General features: G+C 41.8%; 1 protein-coding gene across 17 annotated transcripts in view; it reads right to left on the bottom strand.

Moving 5' to 3' along the window:
• The window catches only part of SASH1 (SAM and SH3 domain containing 1), a 293,144-nt gene that overhangs the window by 40,580 nt on the left and 231,939 nt on the right, over nucleotides 1-20,625 (bottom strand). For 16 of the 17 annotated variants that reach the window (XM_036316354.1, XM_036316362.1, XM_036316358.1 and 13 more), the window contains one exon: nucleotides 19,439-19,540. The exons of the other annotated variant lie outside the window; for it this stretch is intronic. In XM_036316354.1, the coding sequence (XP_036172247.1) occupies nucleotides 19,439-19,540 (102 nt within the window). The remainder of the gene's footprint in view (nucleotides 1-19,438; nucleotides 19,541-20,625) is intronic. 17 annotated transcript variants of the gene reach the window in all.

Here is a 20,625-nt window from a genome sequence, read left to right as displayed (position 1 = left end):
CAATTAGCTGCCTTCTGCTTGCGGAGTGCCCAGTTCCTCGCTAACTGCATAACTTGTAAGAAAGGCATAAGTCATCGGCTCTAAGCAAATCTTCTATTCACCACAAGGAAAAAAGGGAGTGTTGTACGTGGCAAACAATCCCTGTTTTCACTGACGAAGGCTCCCTGACCTCCCGCTGGCCTCCAGTTCCTTAATTACTGTCTATGGAATTCCAGAGACAGAAAAAAAGAACGCGAGGAGCTGAGCAAATCCGGACGAGGACCAACCCGCACAAGTGGCTGGGCTGAGAAAAGATCTCTTTCGCAGATATTCTTTTAAACAGCCCGAGAGAAGGAGTCTCGATTGAAAATAGACACCGTCCAATGGCTATTTTTGAAATTACTGAATTAAAACTTATGATTTTGGTTTTCTCCTAGAGTTGCCACTTTCTCACTCCTTTTTCTATTTTAACCACGGGTGTCCATGTAGGACTGTTTCCCCTCCACGGTCACTTCTAAAACTGCCTTTCCAAATTGTCCTGACAATCCTCAGAGCAGCCGAGTTCTCTTGTTTCCTAGAAATGGGAGCAATAGGATCATTGAATTTTCTTGGGCGGGCTGGGGAGCAACGAGCACATGCTGTCAATTAAGCAGAACGCCGCCATCTAAGCAAACAGGACTGAGGACCCCTGTGAAGTTTCCATGTCATGGGCTGCCAGGCGTGTCTGTATTTTCAGGGTTTAAGTCATTCACTTGGGAAAGCCGTACATGCCCACTGCACAGCATGAGCTGCCCACTCCCGGGTGCCTCTCACATTGTGTGGGTCTTTCCTTAGGTATTATGTAAAGTTCCCTCTCTTGGAAGGACATTACACAACACAAATACACTCAGGTTTCCCATGAGGAGATCCCAGGCTGTGCCACTGACCGCCAGAGGTCACCCCCTTTTCCTGGGCACCTTTCCTGCTCATTCCTTCGGGCCCCTGTGGCATCTCTCACTCTTCAGCAAGAATCCCCCAATTTTCTGCCCCAGAAATTTTCCCTCCTACCCCTATGGGATTTCCTATTCTCCCCGCAACGGCTCGCCACACCTTCCCTATTCTGCTGAGTTCCCCATTTCACAAATCCGCTCTGCTTTCACATAAGCCACCTTCCCATTGCCCTGTGAGGGCCCACATGTGCCACCAAGTGTGGCAGGTACTTTCTTGGCATGTTCTTCCAACACCCGTCCACACCAAATGCTCCCAATTCCCAGGCACCATGCCAAGTATTTAGACGCACGCTCTCATTTCACAGACGGTAAATGGCAGAGGCAGAATCCAAGACTTCATGGGTTTGCTCCTACACCTCCCACCTCTACGAGGGCTTTCTTCACCCAAGTCTGACAACCACACTGCATGCAACATTATGCTTCAAATTCCTTAACACGGTCAGCAGAAGTCCTTGGTTGAATTTGCTACTTGAAGAAAACTAAGAAAATGCGGATGCCCCCATGAGAGTGGGGTAAAGAGAAGATGGAAGCCCAAAGTCTTTGGAGCTGGAACAACCTGGGCTTAATTTCTAAGTTCTCCAGCCAATCACGTCACTTCTATGGGTCTTGGTATCCCTCCATGTAAATGTAGTCAAATAACAGTTACCTTAGTGTGTTGTTTGAAAACTTGCCTATGTATGATCGACAACTAGAACTCAGTAAGTGCTTGCTGTCTGTTTCTGATTAAAACTCAAACAAGACCAGTTTCAATGCTTCCAAATTGCTGTTTTAGGTGCTGAGTAAATAGCAAAGGCAAAGAAAACATGTGAAAGCTAGTGATATGGCCAACATTTGAGGTTGGGTCTGAAAGGTAGATTCTGAGCAGACTTAGGAACTAGAGTCTGGCCCCTTATGCCACTGGTGGACAGCACATGCCTTGGACGTGTTTCTTAACTTCTCTCCTTTTCAAATAGGCAGAGAGAAACGTCCTGCGTTCCTGAGAAGATGAAAGATGACCTTTAAGGTAAGTACTGGAGCCTGGTAGGTAGCGAAACCTCTATCAGCGTGAGATCTACAGGAAGCTGGGCAGTAACTGAGCCAGGCTCTGTGAGGAAAGCGGAGGGAGAACCCCTAGAAGCCAACTCCTCCCAAACACCCCTTTTTAACCATCACGTGGGCACCCAACACAGGCTTGTCTTTCAGAAGATGGGAAGGTCCACAGGGGCAGGGAGCATGTCTGTCCCCCTCCTGGCATTTACAGTGCCCGTGAAGGCCTCACCGCATGGGCCCTCACTGCATATGTGCGTCATAATGTGGAATGAGGAGGTTTAAACTCTCCGGGCCCGTAGCTCCCAGCCCTTGCTGTGCATCAGAATATACTATGGGATATTTGAAGGACTAGGCTTGGCCAGACCTCTCTGGAAAGCTTCTTGGTGGAGGGAAGGTGGATACAGCAGGGACAAAATTCCTGAGGAGAGGGTATGGCTGGTCTTATTAATTGGATGGCGGACTTGAGCTTCCCTAGCACACAGTAGGTGTGCAAATTTGCTGAGGACAGACTTAACTCCTACTGTTCATTGTTCATTAGTTCCTCAGGACAAAAGTCCAAAGGACTTATCATGAAACATGACTCTGCATGGTCAGAGCCCTACCCTTTTTTCCAGGAACTCTACTATGCAGATACTATGTGGAAAGGGCCTGTTATTGCTCCTGGTTCTTACCCTCTGACCATCTCAAATACCTACGCTCTCACATGCCTGTGTACCTTTGCGCTTGCATGTTTCCTTTTTGGAAATATCTCTGACCACCCCATCCACCTCCCGAGCTTCTGCTCATCCTTTAAGATTCAGTCCCACATGCCACCACCTCTGGAAAGCCTTCCTGGCCTTCCTCCTCATTTTCCTTAGGCTGTGTGGTTGTACAATAATCTACACAGGCTTTAACATAGGACTTAGAGCAAAGTATACTTAGCCCTCCACTAAACTTCTTGAGGGCAATGAGCAGTGTCATATTCATTTCTCTATCTGTATTTTAGTAAGATTTGTTTATATTTCATTGCACACGATATGTATTTAATTATAGGCAATTTGGAAAATGCAGAAACACAGAAACACAAAACAGAGAATGAGAAATCACTTATCCCCTTGCTTAAATAGAAAAAGTACTAGTATTTTAGGTTTATGCCCACCCACCTGTTTTACACACACACACACACACACACACACACACACACACACACACACACTATACTCTTGTTTTTCTATACTTTGTTTTGCTTTTACAAAAAACAATGACCTCACGTTCTTTAGCTGCTCCACCTCCCAAGGTCACTATCAGGGTCTCCAAAGCCTCCCTCACATAAAAACACAGTGTAAATAGAAATAAACTGCTTATAATTGTGACCTTCTGGGCCAGTGTGACTCAAAGGGTTTTCTTTAGAGAAACCCTGAAGCTCTCAATAAATACTGTTCAAACTGTTTTATAACCTACATTTTAGAACTTTGAACATTTTCCTATGTCAACAAATATTCAACAATAAAATACATTAATAATTCAATAGTAGTCACAAAAGTATCCCATAATTTAAACAATACCCCCACCACTGGATATTTGCATGTTTCTAATATTTCAATATTATAAACAATGCTCTGATGAACAATATACAGTAAATTTTCTAAGACATCTGACATCCTTTTTATAGAACAGATGGTTAGATTATAGTATTGATGGGTAAGTGAATGGGTATTATCTTTAGGACTTTTTTTAATATTTTTTCATTGCTTTCGGAGAGATAGGAACATCAATGATGAGAGAGAATCATTGATTGGCTGCCTACTGCACACCCCCCATTGGGGATGAGCCTGCAACCTGGGCATGTGCCCTGATGGGGAATCAAACTTTGACCTCCTCGTTCATAGGTCAACACTCAACCACTGAGCCCTTTTGATACACATTAACAATCTGCTCAGAAAAAGCATTGTATTGTTTTTTAAATGTCAGAGTAGTATTAAAAGAGTGACTATTTCCCCCACACAATTGCCAACACTGAACATTACAGTATTCTTTTCCACTTAGATAAGTAAAAATAGTATCTGTCTGTGCTAATATTTCCTAATTGAAACGAATGAATGAATGAATGAATGAATGAATGAATGAATGCAGTGAATCAAGAATGCAGCATAGAAATATGTGTAAGTTAGCTTTACATGAACTTACAAAGTTTTTACTCTGGGATGAGAGCCCAAGAGAAATTCAGAAATATGATTCATATAAGTCAACTGTGATACATGCATGAGAGGATCAAAGAGATATGGGGACTAGGAATGTGGAAGAGTTCACCTTTGGCTGGGAAATACAGATGCTTCGGTGAGGGGAAGGACACTTGCCATAGGTGGGGGCATTCCCTTGTTCCTATGTGAGCCTAGATGTCCAGCCTTTAGGTGGCCCTGTGGCCCCACTCCTTTCTCACCCCTGGCCTGTGATGCCTGTGTATCTGGACAAAGGAGAGTTAGGCTGATGCTGTTGCCTTATAAACAGCATGTGACAGCAATCAACAACAGCTTTAGGCCCTTCTTCTCCAAACTGGGTTTCATAATCTCTCCAATATTTCTAATCCCCTTCCACTAGGCCAAGAAGTGATGCATTCAAGGTCACTCCCTACCTTGGGGGCAGCATCCTGGCTCCGAGGAGGCATGTATGTTTAAGATCAGCCCCTCTGTCACCAGTGGCTGTGGGAGGGGCCTCCCAGTCACAGCCATCCGGTTAATGTTATTCCTTGTGTTTATAAAATAATTCGTCTCGCTCTTTAAAGAAGCCAGAATCACTTTAAAAAGTGTTTATGAGTTGTCCGAGTAATAAAATATGAAACACATTGCGGGGATTTTTTTACTTATTTCACAAAGGATTAAGGGAAGGACTCATCTGTTTAGTGAGAAATATTTTGCTCATTAGCTGGTGACATCATTGCCCTCTGAAATGAGAAGATTTTTGTCAGCATATGGGGAAAAGAAATGAGATTCCATTCTTTTCCCAGAGGTGCAGTGTAACACTGAAATAATTTTTCTGGCAGTTTCAAAATTAACTAGTTGTCACCAGATCTGAAGGAAGGGGGGGGGGGGCGAAAGAGGAGAAAATTATATACTTTTATTTGTAAAAAATATGGGAGAATCTGAGGTAATAATACCATCCCCTAGGAGGCAAAGAGTTTTCAGCACTTAATTCACTTAAGAAACTGTTTAAAAAAAAAATTCTAAAAGCAAAGGAGCAGCAAATAAAAGCTACCTTCCACAATAACCTCTACTCTATTTCTTAAACTCATGAATGGTTTTTAATCACCCCCAAATAATGTTGTAACTTTCCCCATGAGGAGAAGAAAGATTATATAAGACTTCAGGAGCCCTACAGCCAACCAAGTGTAGAGAAACTCAGAATGCAGGTAAGCCCCCACCACAATTCTGCAAGTTATCTTGGGGCAGAGCAAATGTCTTTCCTTCTCCTTAAAGGGGCGTGGGGAGGAGGAGGGAAGTGGAGGAAAGAGAATGGACTTTCTCTTTGCTGGGTAAATCTTTGGAAGATTTCTCTGCTTGAGATTATGTCACCCTGTCCAGAGGTCAGAGAACCCAGTTGTTCATATAAAAGGTGAGTTAAGGTAACAAAGAAGTGGGAAGGCAGTCAACAGCCCTGGAGGTGCCTCTGCTAAGAGGGGGGTTTAGTGTTACCTAAAGCAAATATATTGTGTCAGACTCCAGCACAACAGCAAACCCACTCATTCCCAAGGGCATTCGATTTTCACATAGTCTGTGCTATGGAAAAGGGATGATTCAGAAGGGGATTGCCAAGTAGGGCAATTACATAGGCGTTTGAGGCTCCAGTTGCTGGAGCTGATGCAAGTTTTCATCTCAGGAGCGGTAAGTCTCCTATGGGATTGGGTGGTGTTCACAAAGTCACATTGCTTTTACGGCATCTCAGAATGACTGGTTTATGGATCAGGCATGATGGCTTCTTGGACAGAACTGCCAAAGAGCCTTGCCTAGGCACACGACGTGGAGGAATATAGAGAACTGATGGAGCCACATGGTGGGAGGAAAGGTGCAGACACCAGTTCTTTCCTCCAATCAGAATGAGGTCACCAGATCAGCACAGTCATCTGTTGAAGGTGGAGGCAGGTGAGCCAATGTCCTTTCCTAGAGTCACAATCTATAACCTTAATGGAATTCTCCTTTGGTTTGTAGAGTAAATAATAAGCAAATTTACTTCAACTGAATTGCTTCAATAAGCAAATTTACTTCAAATTATCGAAATTTAGGCTGAATCCTTAGAAAAGGAATCAGAGTTAGAGAGGTTGTTTGCGGTTATCTAATGGGCAAAACTATCAGGTCTGTGATGACTGCTGAAAACTGAACTATAGAATGTCCTTCACAATCAATTAATATATATATTAGTGAAAATTAGTGAAAGTATTCTACCAAGGGTCACCAAGCAAGGAAAAGAACTTAAGGGAATATAATAAACTTTAAAACTCCATGATCAAGGTAAGAAACAAATTTCTGAAGACCAGTGGAAAAGGCCCTCACTTTTCCGATAGCCAAATGGGTGGGTATCTTGAGAATTATTTCCTATAACCTCAACTCTGGAAAGAAGCACAAACTGTGTGGCCTTTTTTATATTTTTCAGTGAAAATGACTTCAGCAGAGTAATGAGTGAAGAGGGGGAAAGTCAATAGGATCAGCCTGATTGAAATAAAGTCTCTAGAAATTCACTGGGAACTGGAGAGATGAGTTAAGGCAGACTGGCTATGCCCCACCCATTCCCCTATCCATGAACTAAGCAGCTTGAAACATAACACAGTACATTTAGCAAAATCTTAGGTGAGAGAAGGCAGTGCGCAGGTATCCCAAGGAGGAACTCTCCACCTCAGTGGGTTTCCTCCTTCCCTGCCCATTACATGAGGCTACAGCACTAACAGACATAAATGGACCACAAAATAAGGCCTTCCAATGTAGCTTGAAAGAAAGAAAAACAACCTATTGGCAGATAACATGGCAAAAGGTCAAAAGGTAGTCCTCAGTTTATCAGCACAGATAGAAAATTTGATCCAAGCCACCCAGGCATTAAAGGCATGACAACTATTCAAACAAACTAGAGCAAGGAGGAAAGAAAAAAAGAGAGAGAAAAAACACAGAAAAACGTAAAGACCTTATCTTTTAATCCCATCTCTCTAGCACAAAAAGTATATATAACTCAAGGAACAGGAAGAAATTCCTGATAGTGGTTTCACTCTATAAAATCTCTCTATAAAGCCTAAGCGACTGACTGTTTGACTGGTAGCTATGACATGCACTGACCACCAGGGGTCAGACACCCAACGCACAGGCATGGAAACGTGAAACAGACTGATGAATCTCAGAGGGAAGGGGGAAAGGGGGGAGGGTGGGAAGAGATAAACCAAAGATCTTATATGCATACTAGAGCCCTAGTGCACCGATTCGTGCCCCAGTGGGGTCCCTTGGCCTGGCCTGTGGGGATCGGTCTGAAACCCGCTCTTTGACATCCCCTGAGGGGTCCCGGATTGCAACAGGGCGAAGGCTGGGCAGAGGGACCCCCACCAGTGCATGAATCTGTGCATCAGGCCTCTAGTAATTTAATAGAAAGATGAATTCAATGAAATGAGACCTCAGAGTTCAAGATAAAAAACATGAATATATATTTTAAAACTGCAATCATAAGAAAATAGATGGCCAAAAGAACCAATTACAGCCAATTTCAATTAAATTTGTTAATAAGAATGAACAAAGAAGTCAAAATACTGGCATGGAGAAAAGCAGTATTATTTAAATCCATTTTCTCTTATGACACAAGTTTTAAGATTTACCCAGCTCTTTTCTTAGGCCTTTGACCCTGCTGCTCTCTCTACCACAGGGGTGGGGAATGTCTGGCCCCCAGGCCCTATAAGGCCCGTGAAATCATTTGGTCTGGCCCTGCCAAGGCATTAGGGGTGAGTTAATTAAATGTTTGACCAAATATAGCAGGCTAATTCCTTAGTCAATAATTTTATATGGCCCGATATCCAATGGCCCTTGGCAGAAAAACGGTTCCACATCCTTGCTCTCCCTGACACACGTTCCTCCCAGGTCTCCTGGTGAACTCTTACTGGGCTTCAGCCACCTTCTCTGGGGAGGCTTCCACGCTCCCCTCCCAGGGGCTTAAGGGACTTTCTGTGTGTACCCATTGCACTACATACTAGTAGATATATCCCAATTAAGGCCCCACTCACGCTACCCACTGTATTCTCTTCTTCTTAAATACAAGCTCCCTGTGTATAGGGACTGGCATGTAGTAGGTACTAAATAAATGCAAAATGTATACGTAAAAGAATATTCAAGATGACATTCTTTCACCTACACTCTGGATCAAAAGTGCCAGGTAAGAAGTGTCCTGTTACAAACTAAGCAGGCAATGCTGTTAGCATCATACTAGTAACATAGTACAGTCAACATTAGGACAGCAAAGGGTGTGGTCTGGTACAATAAGGAAAAGGGACAGAGAACAGAAGAAGGGGATATTTCTAAAGAAATTATCTTGTGAATAATGTGAATTCATATTTGGCTTTTAAAATATTGCTTTTCAAAGGAATGGCATTGTCTGATGACTGACTCTAGTGATAGGAGTTTTGCTATAATGGGAAACTGTGGTGACTTAAAATTCAAATGGACCTGAAGGGATGGGCAGCCTGTGACTTTAATACCTTAGCTTAGGTTGGGGAAGCCCTCAGTCAGGATCCTACTCACGAACCCCCTAGGGCCTGGGCATCTCTCCAACCCATCCGTTACCCAAGGTTTGTCATTACAGCAAAGGATTTAAGCAGGAATTAACATGTAATGAATCAATAGCATTAATCAAGTGATCAAAATCCTCTCTTATCGCCAACCTCCCTGAGGTTACTCCCGAGATCAAAGTAAGAAACTGGCATTACAAATCTACATGCCAAACCTTAACTCAGATTACATTACAATCAAAATTTAAGATAAAACCAGCTAGCAGGGGAAATGTGGTATATCCTGTTTGCTTTTCAGGTACTGGGTTGAACAAATGAAATTGCTGTGTTTATAGTTCAAAGACTAGTATCTCCGGTTCCTAACGTGAGAAACAACAAACCAGGCTGTATCAAACACTATCTTAAATTTAAAATTTTTCAAAAATAGCTACCCTCAGCCCAGCTGGTGTGGTTCAGTGGTTGAATGTTGATCCATGAACCAGGAGGACACGGTTTGATTCCCAGTTAGGGCACATGCCCAGGTTTCAGGCTCGATCCCCAGTGTAAGGCATGCAGGAGGCAGCGGATCCATGATTCTCATCACTGATGTCTCTCTCTCCCTCTCCCTTCCTTTCTCTGAAATCAACAATAACATACTTTTAAAAAACTGCTACGTTCAAGTCATTTTGTCATTATTTATCTTTATTCATGTGGCCCTTAGTATGTGGAAGAGGGTCTGCAGGCAACACCTTCAACTCCCTGTAATTGTGCAAACCAGGGGAGGTAACAGAGGTACCTGGTTAGCTTGCCAGGTGCAAAGAACCAAATTTCCAGTTATTTCTGGGGTCGCTTTGAGAGTGCCTTTCAACACAACAGGATAGAAGCCCGCACCCACACCTTATGAGCGCTCTATGGCCCGAGATGAGTTCAGTACAATTAACTGCTTATGCTTCCTAAACAGTACTCCTGAGGCCAAACACGCTTACTGAAATCATACCGGACTCGCCTCTAAGCCCGCTTACACAATACTACCTTCTGAAATAGAAAATAAACTGATTACATGATTGGTAAAAGCATAACCAAGTAAACATGCACTATTTGCATTAAGCTTCTGACAAGTCCAGCCTCTCTGCTCAGTATAAGCATTGCTACCCTGTTAATGGTATGCACAAAAATAGCACTTTTACGGGAACTCAAGTATTTTAAGAATAACAGCTCATGGAAAGGTAGAATATCCTCATGGAACGTACTAGAAGCCGACCCTCCTTGATTACTTTGTGCCATTTCATCCTTGCAACACCTATATGGGATAGATATGCTTGCCCCTGTTTTCCAGGGGAGGAAACTGAGGCACAAAGAGATGAAGCAGTTTGCCCACAGATGCAGAGTTAATAGATGGCAGAGCCAACATCTGACTCCAGTCTGTGAGCTTAACCAGCTCCCTCGCCTGCCCACGCTGGCGAACGCCTGGTTTTCCCAAGACCAGAGCCTCCTTCTTGTCTAACTTTTTAAAATATGATGATCATAAGTACTCACAGCAAACACACGCCTCAAACTTTGGCCCTGGTCCCAGGGCGAAGGCTGGGGATGGGGGGGTGATGTGGGAAATGACAAGTCATCTAAGCAGTGCTTCTCAGTCAGCTTCTAGCTGGTGTGAACACACTCACTTTTCTCAAACACTTCTCTGTGCATGTTGTTCCATGGAATGAAAGAGAATTTTATTTTACTATCACTTTAGTCTCAAAATAACTTTTATTAAAATTGAGAGCAATATTTCCTCCTGTACATTAGCCAAATTTTTTTTAAAAAAATTTTACGAAGTATCTATAAATGTCTGAATAATCATCCAAAGGCTTCAAGTATGCATTTAAAGACCAGGATCAACAAAAGTTACTTCTAACACAGTTACATTCAGGAAAATTTAGAAAAGTGTTGATTATTGGAGCCCAATGCCACAAAGCATGGTATAAAGAACTGCTGATATCCCAAGGCAAATTGTAAATGCCCTCAGGCAAATTATTGCTGGGCCATATTTCTCTTTCTCCTGGTCCTGTTACAGGTCAAATGATGAAAGCTCTTTCTCTGTTCAAGAAATAAAGAGCCAGCCCTGGCCAGTGTGGCTCAGTTAGTTCAGTGACATTCCATGCAACAAGAGGTCACAGGTTTAATTCCTAGTCCAGGCACATGCCTGGTTCTTGGGCTCAATTCCCAGTAGGGGGCGTGGAGGAGGCATCCAATGGATGTGTCTATCTCTCTTTTCCTAAAATCAATAAAAACCTATTTTTAAAAGTTATTTTAAAAAGAAGAAATAAAGAGCTGAAGAAAACATCTAACCATCCTAAGTTTAGTCCTAGCTAATATCACCATCACAACTTCAACAGCAGACCCATTTTCTAGCCCCTATCAAAACGGACCTTGCCAATCAGAAGCCTTTAAGCTAAAACCCATAGCATAAGAATTAAGGGGGAAAATCCTGTAGCACCCTGACCAGTTTTGCTCAGTGCTTAGAGCATCAGCCTGCAGACAGGTTCGATTCCTGGTCAAGGGCACATTCCTTGTTTGCAAGTCCTCTCCCTGGCCCCGATGCAAACGGGTGGCAACCAATCGATGTGTCTCTCTTCCCACCTCTACCCTCTCCTCCACTCTCTCTGGGGAAAAAAAAAATCAATGGGAAAAAATATCCTCGGGTGAGGATTTAAAAAAAAAAAAATCTCTACCAAAAGAGATATTTTTAAAAAGCCATTAAAGGCACAGTTTATTCAGAAATGTAAGTTATTTTTATGTTTGGAATTTACCCTCTCTTAAATGTTCTTACAAAACACAATAATATAAGAGCCTAAAAGTAGGCAGATGGTCATCCGTTTTGTGCAGATGCCTTTACTGAACCCATAATGCCAACTCTAATACTGTGGTATATGTTAATTTTCACATAAGTTATCCATTCAGTAACTATTCACTCAAAGTCAGCAAGAATATGAAAATCATGTATTTTTTCAATCGCTGAGAAAATCTAATGGTGGAAGAAAAATTTGTATATTCACCATGTATTGTCATTCTTATGTTTTATTTTTTTTTAATGTTTTTATTGATTTTAGGGAGAGAGGAAGGGAGAGGGTGAGATAGAAACATCGATGAAAGAGAAACATCAACATTGATCAGCTGCCTCCTGCACACCGCCTGCTGGGGATCAAGCCAGCAACCCCACCATGTGCCCTGACCTGGAATAGAACTGGTGACCTCCTGGTGCATGGTTCAACGCTCAACCACTAAACCATACCAACTGGGCATTTTTAAAAGTCTTCTTTAGGAATCTTCTTTAGGAATGCCCCCCAATGGAGAAAGCTAATGATATTTCATTTATATTTTCTTTTAATATCTTTGAAATATAAAAATAAAACAAGATACATTTTATTTTATGGACACTGTCTAGAAATTCACCCTGTAAAAGAAACATATTCAAAATAAACACATGAAGACTAGCCAATCTTTTCAACATCTTATTGGACCCAGGACATGTAACAAGGACACCTTGGATACATGGACGACCTTCAGAGGAACAGAAGGGCACTCCACTCTACTCTGCAAGGGGCACTCGTGAGCACGAAGTGACTGAACCGTTAGCCTTCCCGTTGGCCATAACAGAAATTCAGCCATTCACTGTAAGAACTATCAGAAAAGTAACTTTGTGGGAGGTTCTCCTGGATTTCAGCCTGTTAGCTCTTGGGAAGCTCTAGGTTAGACGAAGGCTGTGGCCACCTTTTCTACCAAAACATTGAACCGGAAATCTCTGGCTTAAAGACAATGGTAGCTAACAAGGCAGGTGAAATGTCTCCATAAGCCTGAGTAAAATGTCTGCTGGTAAGACACAAGTTTATGGTTCATAATTTTAGAAGGCTCCCAAAAGATTGAACAATCTTGCATTATGCCACCCAAAATATCTCATAATACGGGGATATTTTAGTGGAGACCTTGAAAGTCCTGAATCAAGGAAACACTTAAAATAGTACTTTGTAAAAGGAAGAAATGGCCACCTGGTGTTCTGTCTCTCTGTTACCCAAAACTTTAAACACAGTTCAATTCCCTGGCTCCCCTGTAGCTCAGGCCACGTTAGTGGCAAAGATATATTTAGAGTTGGAATGAAAGGCTCTAAAGAGATGCACACACGGACGTAAGGTATTATTATAACACCGCAGTTACGACATCAGTATAGCATTCTTCTCACAGATCTTTTCCAACTCTGAATTTCCCCAAATGTAAAAGTGATCAGTTATGAAATGATGACTGGCTCTACAAAATAACTCAGCTACAAAATATTTCACCGTGGTTGCTTCATCCTACTAAAGAGCTCCAGACACAGAAACACAATTCCAACTTTTTCTGGAACATTTTCTGGATAAAGCAAAACAACGGAACGGGACCAAAACAGATGTTTACCGTTGGCTTCTAACAGTTTTGGAGCTTTACTGGCCTTATTGTCACTTCAGTTTTTTTCTTTATACAACACAGGTTTTAGAAGATAATTTAAATAGCATCATGATCAAATAATTTACCATTTGACAGTTTCTCATGTTTCTTCACTGCAAGCATTTTCATTACTATTTAAGCACCAGGTACAGGTCACCGACTCTTAAGTACCAATTTTATAGAAACATAAAAACTATGATTCACTAAAACTTACGCCTCGGGAAAAAAATAAACCCCAAAGATGGAGAGCACACTCTCTTTAAGCATTTTCTTAACCAGAAGGTAAACTGAACCTCCAGGCACGAAGTTGAAAGCTTAAAATGAGAAGTCTTATAACCTTTCCCCTGAAGGAGGCAAATGAAAACAAAATTTACCAAAATAAAATGAAAAAAAATTAAAACAAACACTCAGATATTTAACAAGGAATCAAGGGCTCGACCAGAAACTTTTTTTTAACAACTCGAACACTCACGACAGAAGTTTATTATTAACGAAAAGCAGCAGAGAACTGATTCTCTTCTGGCAAAGAGAAAGCTATTTTTCACTTCCCTTGGTAACTATCTTTAGTACTTTACATTCTTGGAGACCAGAAATGTGACCATGGATGTATTGTGAAGCAACATGCAATTATCTAATGCCAGTTATGGGGGTGGGGAAGCCTATAAATCAATGCAAATGAAATCCTAAAGCAGGACAGACATCAATATAGGCATTGAGGTCTGGTGACAAAGGCCTTATGATCCCCAAAACTTCCATAGCCTGGGCATTCCAGGCTATGGCCAGTGGGCTATTTACATCTCAGTACAGAAAAGAATCGATAGAAAACTAAAAAACCCTAACTCTTGCACAAAAGATAATCAAAGCGCCTAAGCCATGGCAGCCGTAGTAGGACACGGGGAATTATCTGAGATTAATTACTCTGTTATCCGACAAATCCAGAATAACTGAGAAGGAATATTTTGGATGGAGTTTCATTCGAGTTTCCACAAAAACACAGGACAGACTGAAGTCAGGGTAAGAGGGGTGATTTCAGTGAAGGATTTCAGTGAAGTTCAAGTGAACTTCAGTGCCAACCATGGGTGGCTGTAGTAATGAACAGCGTGACTGTAAGTGACCATGAACAGGGTGACTGCAGAAAGTCAGCTAGCAAAATACACGGGGCCAATAATACAGTTTCAGAAAACTCTCTCCATTGCTGAATAGCCTGTCTTTTCTACATCCCTCAGCAGACAGGGAAATCATCCCCCAGAGCTTCTGGAAGATGGTGCTGAATTGGAGGGAGCATATGGTCTTCCTGGCCCTTTGTCCAACTAGGCTTGGCTGACTTTATCTTTGAGGCATCTATGAAGCAAGTTTGCTAAAAATGCAATAGTGTAAGTGTGTCCATGGCATCTTGAGTCTCTGCAGGGGTGACTTTAACCCCCGCACTGCAGTGTATGTATGCCTGTTTCTTTCTCCTTCATTCCACCTTTGGAACCCGAATGTTGAGCACTATGCCTGGTACACAGCAAGCACTTCGTAGATATCCCCCAAACAAACAAAGAACTGCTCAAGGAATGAAATGTCCGCCTTTTAAGAAGAACCCATTCATTCTGAGAGTTTATACGAGGTGATGGTTCTGGTTCACCCTCTGAAAGAAGTCCAACAAACCAAGGGTTTAATCGCCAACATTTACAGGGAACTCATACAACTTAACAAAAGGAAGATAAACAACCCAATCAAAAAATGGGCAATGAACCTAAATAGATACTTCTTGAAAGAGGACATAAGGAAGGCCAAGAGGCATATGGAAACACGCTCAAAGTCCCTAATCATCTGAGAGATGCAAATCAAAATGACAATGAGGTACCATCTCACACCTGTCTGAATAGCTATCATCAACAAATCAACAAATGACAAGTGCTGGCGAGGATGCAGAGAAACAGGAACCCTCGTGCACTGCTGGTGGGAATGCAGACTGGTGCAGCCACTGTGGAGAACAGTATGGAGTTTCCTCAAAAAACTAAAAATGGAACTCCCATTTGACCCAGTAATCCCACTGCTAGGAATATATCCCAAGAAACTAGAAACACCATTCAGAAAGGATATATGCACCCCTATGTTCATAGCAGCACAATTCACCATAACTAAGACTTGGAAACAGCCTAAGTGCCCATCAGCAGATGAGTGCATTAAAAAGCTCTGGTACATCTACACAATGGAATACTACGCTGCAGTAAAAAAGAAGGAATTGTTACAACTTGCAACAGCATGGATGGAACTGGAGAACATTATGCAAAGCGAAATAAGCCAGTCAGAGAAAGATAAATATCACATGATCTCACTCATTTGTGGAATATAATTAATAACATACACTGATGAACAAAAACAGATCCAGAGACAGAGAAGCATCAATCAGACCATCAAACCTTAGAGGGAAGATAGGGGAGTGTGGGGGGAAGGGGGAGAGATCAACCAAAGGACTTGTATGCATGCATATAAGCCTAATCAATGGACACAGACACCAGGGGGGTGAGGGAATGAGTGGGTGAGGGAGACAATGGGGGGATAAGACACACATGTAATACCTTAATCAATAAAGAAAAAAAGAAGAATGCTTTCTTGCCCTAGCTGGTTTGGTTCAGTGGACAGAGCGTCAGCCTGTGGACTGAAGGGTCCCAAGTTCAATTCCAGCCAAGGGCACATGCCCAGGTTGTGGGCTCAATCCCCAGTAGGAGGCATGCAGGAGGCAGCCAATCGATGATTCTCTCTCATCATTGATGTTTCTATCTCTCTCTCTCTCCCTCTTCCTTCCTCTCTGAAATCAATAAAGAAATATATATATATATCTATATCTATATATATATATATAGATATATATATAGATATATATATTGAAAGAATGCTTTCTTAGCACCTCACTCAAAGCTAGAGCACTAAAGTTATATTAACTGTTTTCGAAATGAGCCAAGCCTCTCGCCGTGCCATCTCAGTGTGTGGGGTGTTAAGACAGTCCTGGTTCTCTGAATGGACAGTCTTCTCCCCCTCCCTAGACTCAGATGCTATTAATCAGGACAGTGCACAGTGAGTCTCACTAAAGGACCTACTGTGGACAACCGGGTCTTTGTGTTCTTCCCTGAGTTGGGTTTGACTCACATCAGTCCTGAGTTACTGTGTTTATTCTTCATGATTCCTTAGGTTCATGAAGTACATCTATAGTATGTTAGATTTAGGAGTTGGGAATAAGAGACCCGAAAAGGCACACTGCAAACCACCGCCATGGTTCTTTTGATTACCTCATAGTCCCAGGACATGCTGCTGGCCAGCGCATAACACATTTATTATCATAAATGGCAACGTCTCAGTCTCCTTCACACGAGAGCAACCCAGGCAAGGCTTCCAAATTAATAATCTTTTGGGGATTTTTCTTAGCTGCAATGGAAATCTGGTGCTGGATTCTAGAAATCATGGAAAAGAAGGTAGCAGGGGGGTTCTATTTACTTCTGATAAGCCATCAATTGTTGCTTAGTTGTAAACAAAGGCAAAGACTGAGTGTGTAGTTGCAAAACATAAAACATGCTCCAAAGCAGCCAGGAAGCAAAAACATTCAAATACAACTTTGTTCCCTAAACATTTTTCAAACACACAACATGTGCTGGACACGAAGCTAGGCACTCACTAGAGACATAGTAACACAGCATGCCTTTCTTGCCCAAGGAGCTCACAACGTCCGAGGGGGTAGGAATATGTAACAAAGAATTCTAGTACCCTAGTATAACTTCAGGCTTCATGTAAAGCTGGTTTTGCAAACGCACAGAATAGGAGGCAATCAACTCTACATGAGGAGGTTAAAAGAAGTTTCATAGGCAGTTTGGCTTCACTTTGCAGGATGCATAAATTTTCACCTGCAATTTGAAGGAATACATTTTAGGCCAAGAAAATTGCCTGAACGAAAACAGAAAGCGTGAAAGTACAAGCTGCATTCAGTAACGCATGCAGGGTCCAATGTGGCTGGAGTGGAGACTACTGGGAGAGGAGGTGACAGGCGAGAGTGGAGAAATTGATTTAAAGCACGATCACATCCAAAAACTTTGGAATGTATAGGATAGAACCAGGAAACAATCAGCCTTTTTAAAAACACAGGCTTGCAAGGAAAAAGATATGTTTTAGAAATACGACTGGCTATGTGGATCACAGACAGAAGAAAGAGGCTGACTATGTGAAGGTAGAGTTGCTTCCAGATATTAAGAAACAGATGCCCTAACAAACAAAACTAGTCCATAACAGAAGACTTGCCAGTTTGATGATGGCACCATGAAATGCAGACTTGAAACATTGGAATTTTAATTCCTAAAATCCCTGTGGAACTTGTAGTTTAAGAAGCACTGTTTTGGTCACATTAAAACAGCATGAATAATAATCCACAAAAATGGAAAATGAAAAGTAAAATTCTCGCCCTAGCTGATTTGGCCCAGTGGCTAGGGCAGTGGTCAGCAAACTGCGGCTCGCAAGCCACATACAACTCTTTGGCCCCTTGAGTGTGGCTCTTCCTAAGCCTTAGGAGTACCCTAATTAAGTTAATAACAATGTACCTACCTATATAGTTTAAGTTTAAAAAATTTGGCTCTCAAAAGAAATTTCAATCGTTGTACTGTTGATATTTGGCTCTGTTGACTAATGAGTTTGCCGACCACTGGGCTAGGGTGCGGGCCTACAGACTGAAGAGTCCCAGGTTCGATTCCGGTCAAAGGCACATGCCTGAGTTGTGGGCTCGATCCCCAGTGGGGGTTGTACAGGAGGCAGCCAATAAATGATTCTCTTTCATCATTGATGTTTCTCTCTCTCTCTCTACTTCTCCCTTCCTCTCTGAAATCAATAAAAAATTAAAATAAAAAATGGTTCAGGAAAACTGGATACCTACCTGCAAAAGGATGAAGCTGGACCCATATGTTACATCATATGCAAACATTAACCGAATATGGGTCAAAGAACTAAACTTCAAGAGCTAAAACTATAAAACTTTTAAATGAAAATATAGGAGAAAGCCTTCATGACCTTAAACTTGGCAATGATTTCTTGGATATGATACTAAAGTATAGGCAACAAAAGAAAAGTACAAATTAGACTATGAAAAGGCAACCCATAGAATGGAAGTAAATATTTACAAATCGTGTATCCAATAAGAGCTTAACACCCAGAATATATAAAGAACTGCCACAACTTAACAACCAACAACAAAATAAAACCCAATTCAAGAATGGACAAAGAACTTGAACAGACATTCCTCCAAGGATATACAAATGGCCAATAAACACATAAAACAATAATCAACATCTTAGTCATTAGGGAAATGAAAATCAAAATGACAATGAGATACTAGTTCACATCCATTGGATGACTATTATCCAAAAATAGGGGAAGGGAGTAGATAAATTATAACTTTCACACATTACTGCCAGGAATGTAAAATGGCCTAGTCCTATGGAAAACAGTTTGGAGGTTCCTCAAAAGAGTTAAACACAGAACTACCTTCTGATTCAGAAATTCCAATACTAGGTATATACCCAAAGGAATTGACAGCAGACTCAAACAGATACTTGCATACCAATGATCAGAGCAGCATTATTCACAACAGCCCAAAAGTGGGAACCTCCAAGTGTCTATCAACAGATGAATGGATAACCAAAATGCAGTTTTTATGTACAGCAGAATCACTATTCCACTTAATCATCCACCAAAAGGAATGAAGTATATGCTGCAGCATAAATGAACCTTGCAAACATTGTGCTAAGTGAAATAAACCAGACCCCAAAGGTCAAATATATTATAATTTCACTTATATGAGGAACCTAGAATAGTCACATTCAGAGACTGAAAGTGGAATGGCGCTTCCCAGGGGCTGTGGGGAGAGGAGGAGAGGAGGTAATTATTTAATGGTTATGGGATTTCTATTTTAGGTGATGAACAAGCTCTGAAAGTGGACTGTGGTGCTGGTTGCACAGCAACATGAATACACTTAATGCTACTGAAACAAACACTTAAAAATGCGCATAATGGTAAATTCTAAGTTATGTGTACATTACTACAATTAGAAAAGAAAAACAGCAGAAATAGTCCAATTCTGACTAGATGAGTTTCTATTGTTTAAAGAACACTAGGTTAACATGTAGGAAGATCCACTCCTTTTCAGGTCCTGGTGAAAGTTAACTGCTGGAAGTCATTGCAAGGCTGAAATGCATAGGCCGTCCCTTTTCACTAGAGGTGGTCAGGATGCTCAAAGACAAAGCAAACTTACATTGCAGTTTGAGGAGCCATCGAATGTGGGGTAAGAGCCTTCCGGCCAGTCAGCAGGGTCCAAGGCAGTTGACTGCCGGTGCTGGGCCTCATACTCCTTGAGCTGCCACGAGAAGAAAAAGAAGATTGAAATGGAAATAATCGCCAACACTGTCTACCAAGCAGCAGAGAGAACACTGTGGCACCTTCCTCGTGCCACTATAGGTGACAAAGTGCCAGCCAGCCAAAGGCCAGGCTCACAAAACCAAAGGAAAGACCCACACCCTGCCCTGTGGCTTTTCATCTGACTTAAAGCAACAGCCACACCGACTCTTTGTATTCTGTCTTCCAAAAAGAACCTCGATTTCCTCCCTCTGACATCAAAACTCATCTCTCACAGTTCAATGTAAATTTTATAGCAAAATTTGTTTGCTATTCGGCCTCTGAATTACCTCTCTTTGTAGAAGACACGATACAGTAGGCTATGAACATTTGAACAAAGCAGTGAAAGCCTGAAACTGATATTTTAAAATCATTTGTTCTTCTTGTTCTAGACTGTTTAAGTGACCAGTTCAATGTTAACACCTAATAGATACAATGGGATTTACTGGGGACCCTTGTGGGTGACAGGAAAAGAACAACGGATCTAGAATATGTGCAGAGACATTGAGAGTTGGTGTTTAGAAACTACTTTTTTTAAAAAACACAAAAAGACAAGTGAAATATTATAGAAAATTGGCAAATGTGAAAAGTTCCAGGTGTGTTTTCATAAAACACACAGAAATTTAACTCTGCTACATGCTACAATGAAACCATCACTGCATTAAAATTTTACTATAAAACACTTTTTATATATGAATTTAAGGCACTGATCAAATCTTGTTCCATGAATAAAGCCACCAAACAATGGAAACATCTGACCTGACAGCCCAGGAGATGGTGTCACACTGCCCTCAACCACTGGGGCTCCGTGGACATGGCAAAGCCACCAAACTGACAATGTCCCTCCAGCTGCTTTCCAAAGCATCACCTCTGCTATGAAAATCTTTATGTGGGCACATGTGACAGGAGCTAGACCAGGCGGAGGCAGACAGTATTGATTAAAGAGCAAGAGCTTAGCAGCTGAGAGGTGTGCCTCAGTTCTTCCATCAGGAAAATGGGCATGACAGTGAGTCCATCTCACAGGAACTCTACCAGAATTAAGAAGGC

Source organism: Myotis myotis, unplaced genomic scaffold, assembly GCF_014108235.1.
Source record: "Myotis myotis isolate mMyoMyo1 unplaced genomic scaffold, mMyoMyo1.p scaffold_m19_p_7, whole genome shotgun sequence".
Classification (NCBI taxonomy): domain Eukaryota; kingdom Metazoa; phylum Chordata; class Mammalia; order Chiroptera; family Vespertilionidae; genus Myotis; species Myotis myotis.
Note: the sequence above shows the minus strand (reverse complement) of the source record. Positions and strands in the feature narration are given on the sequence as shown.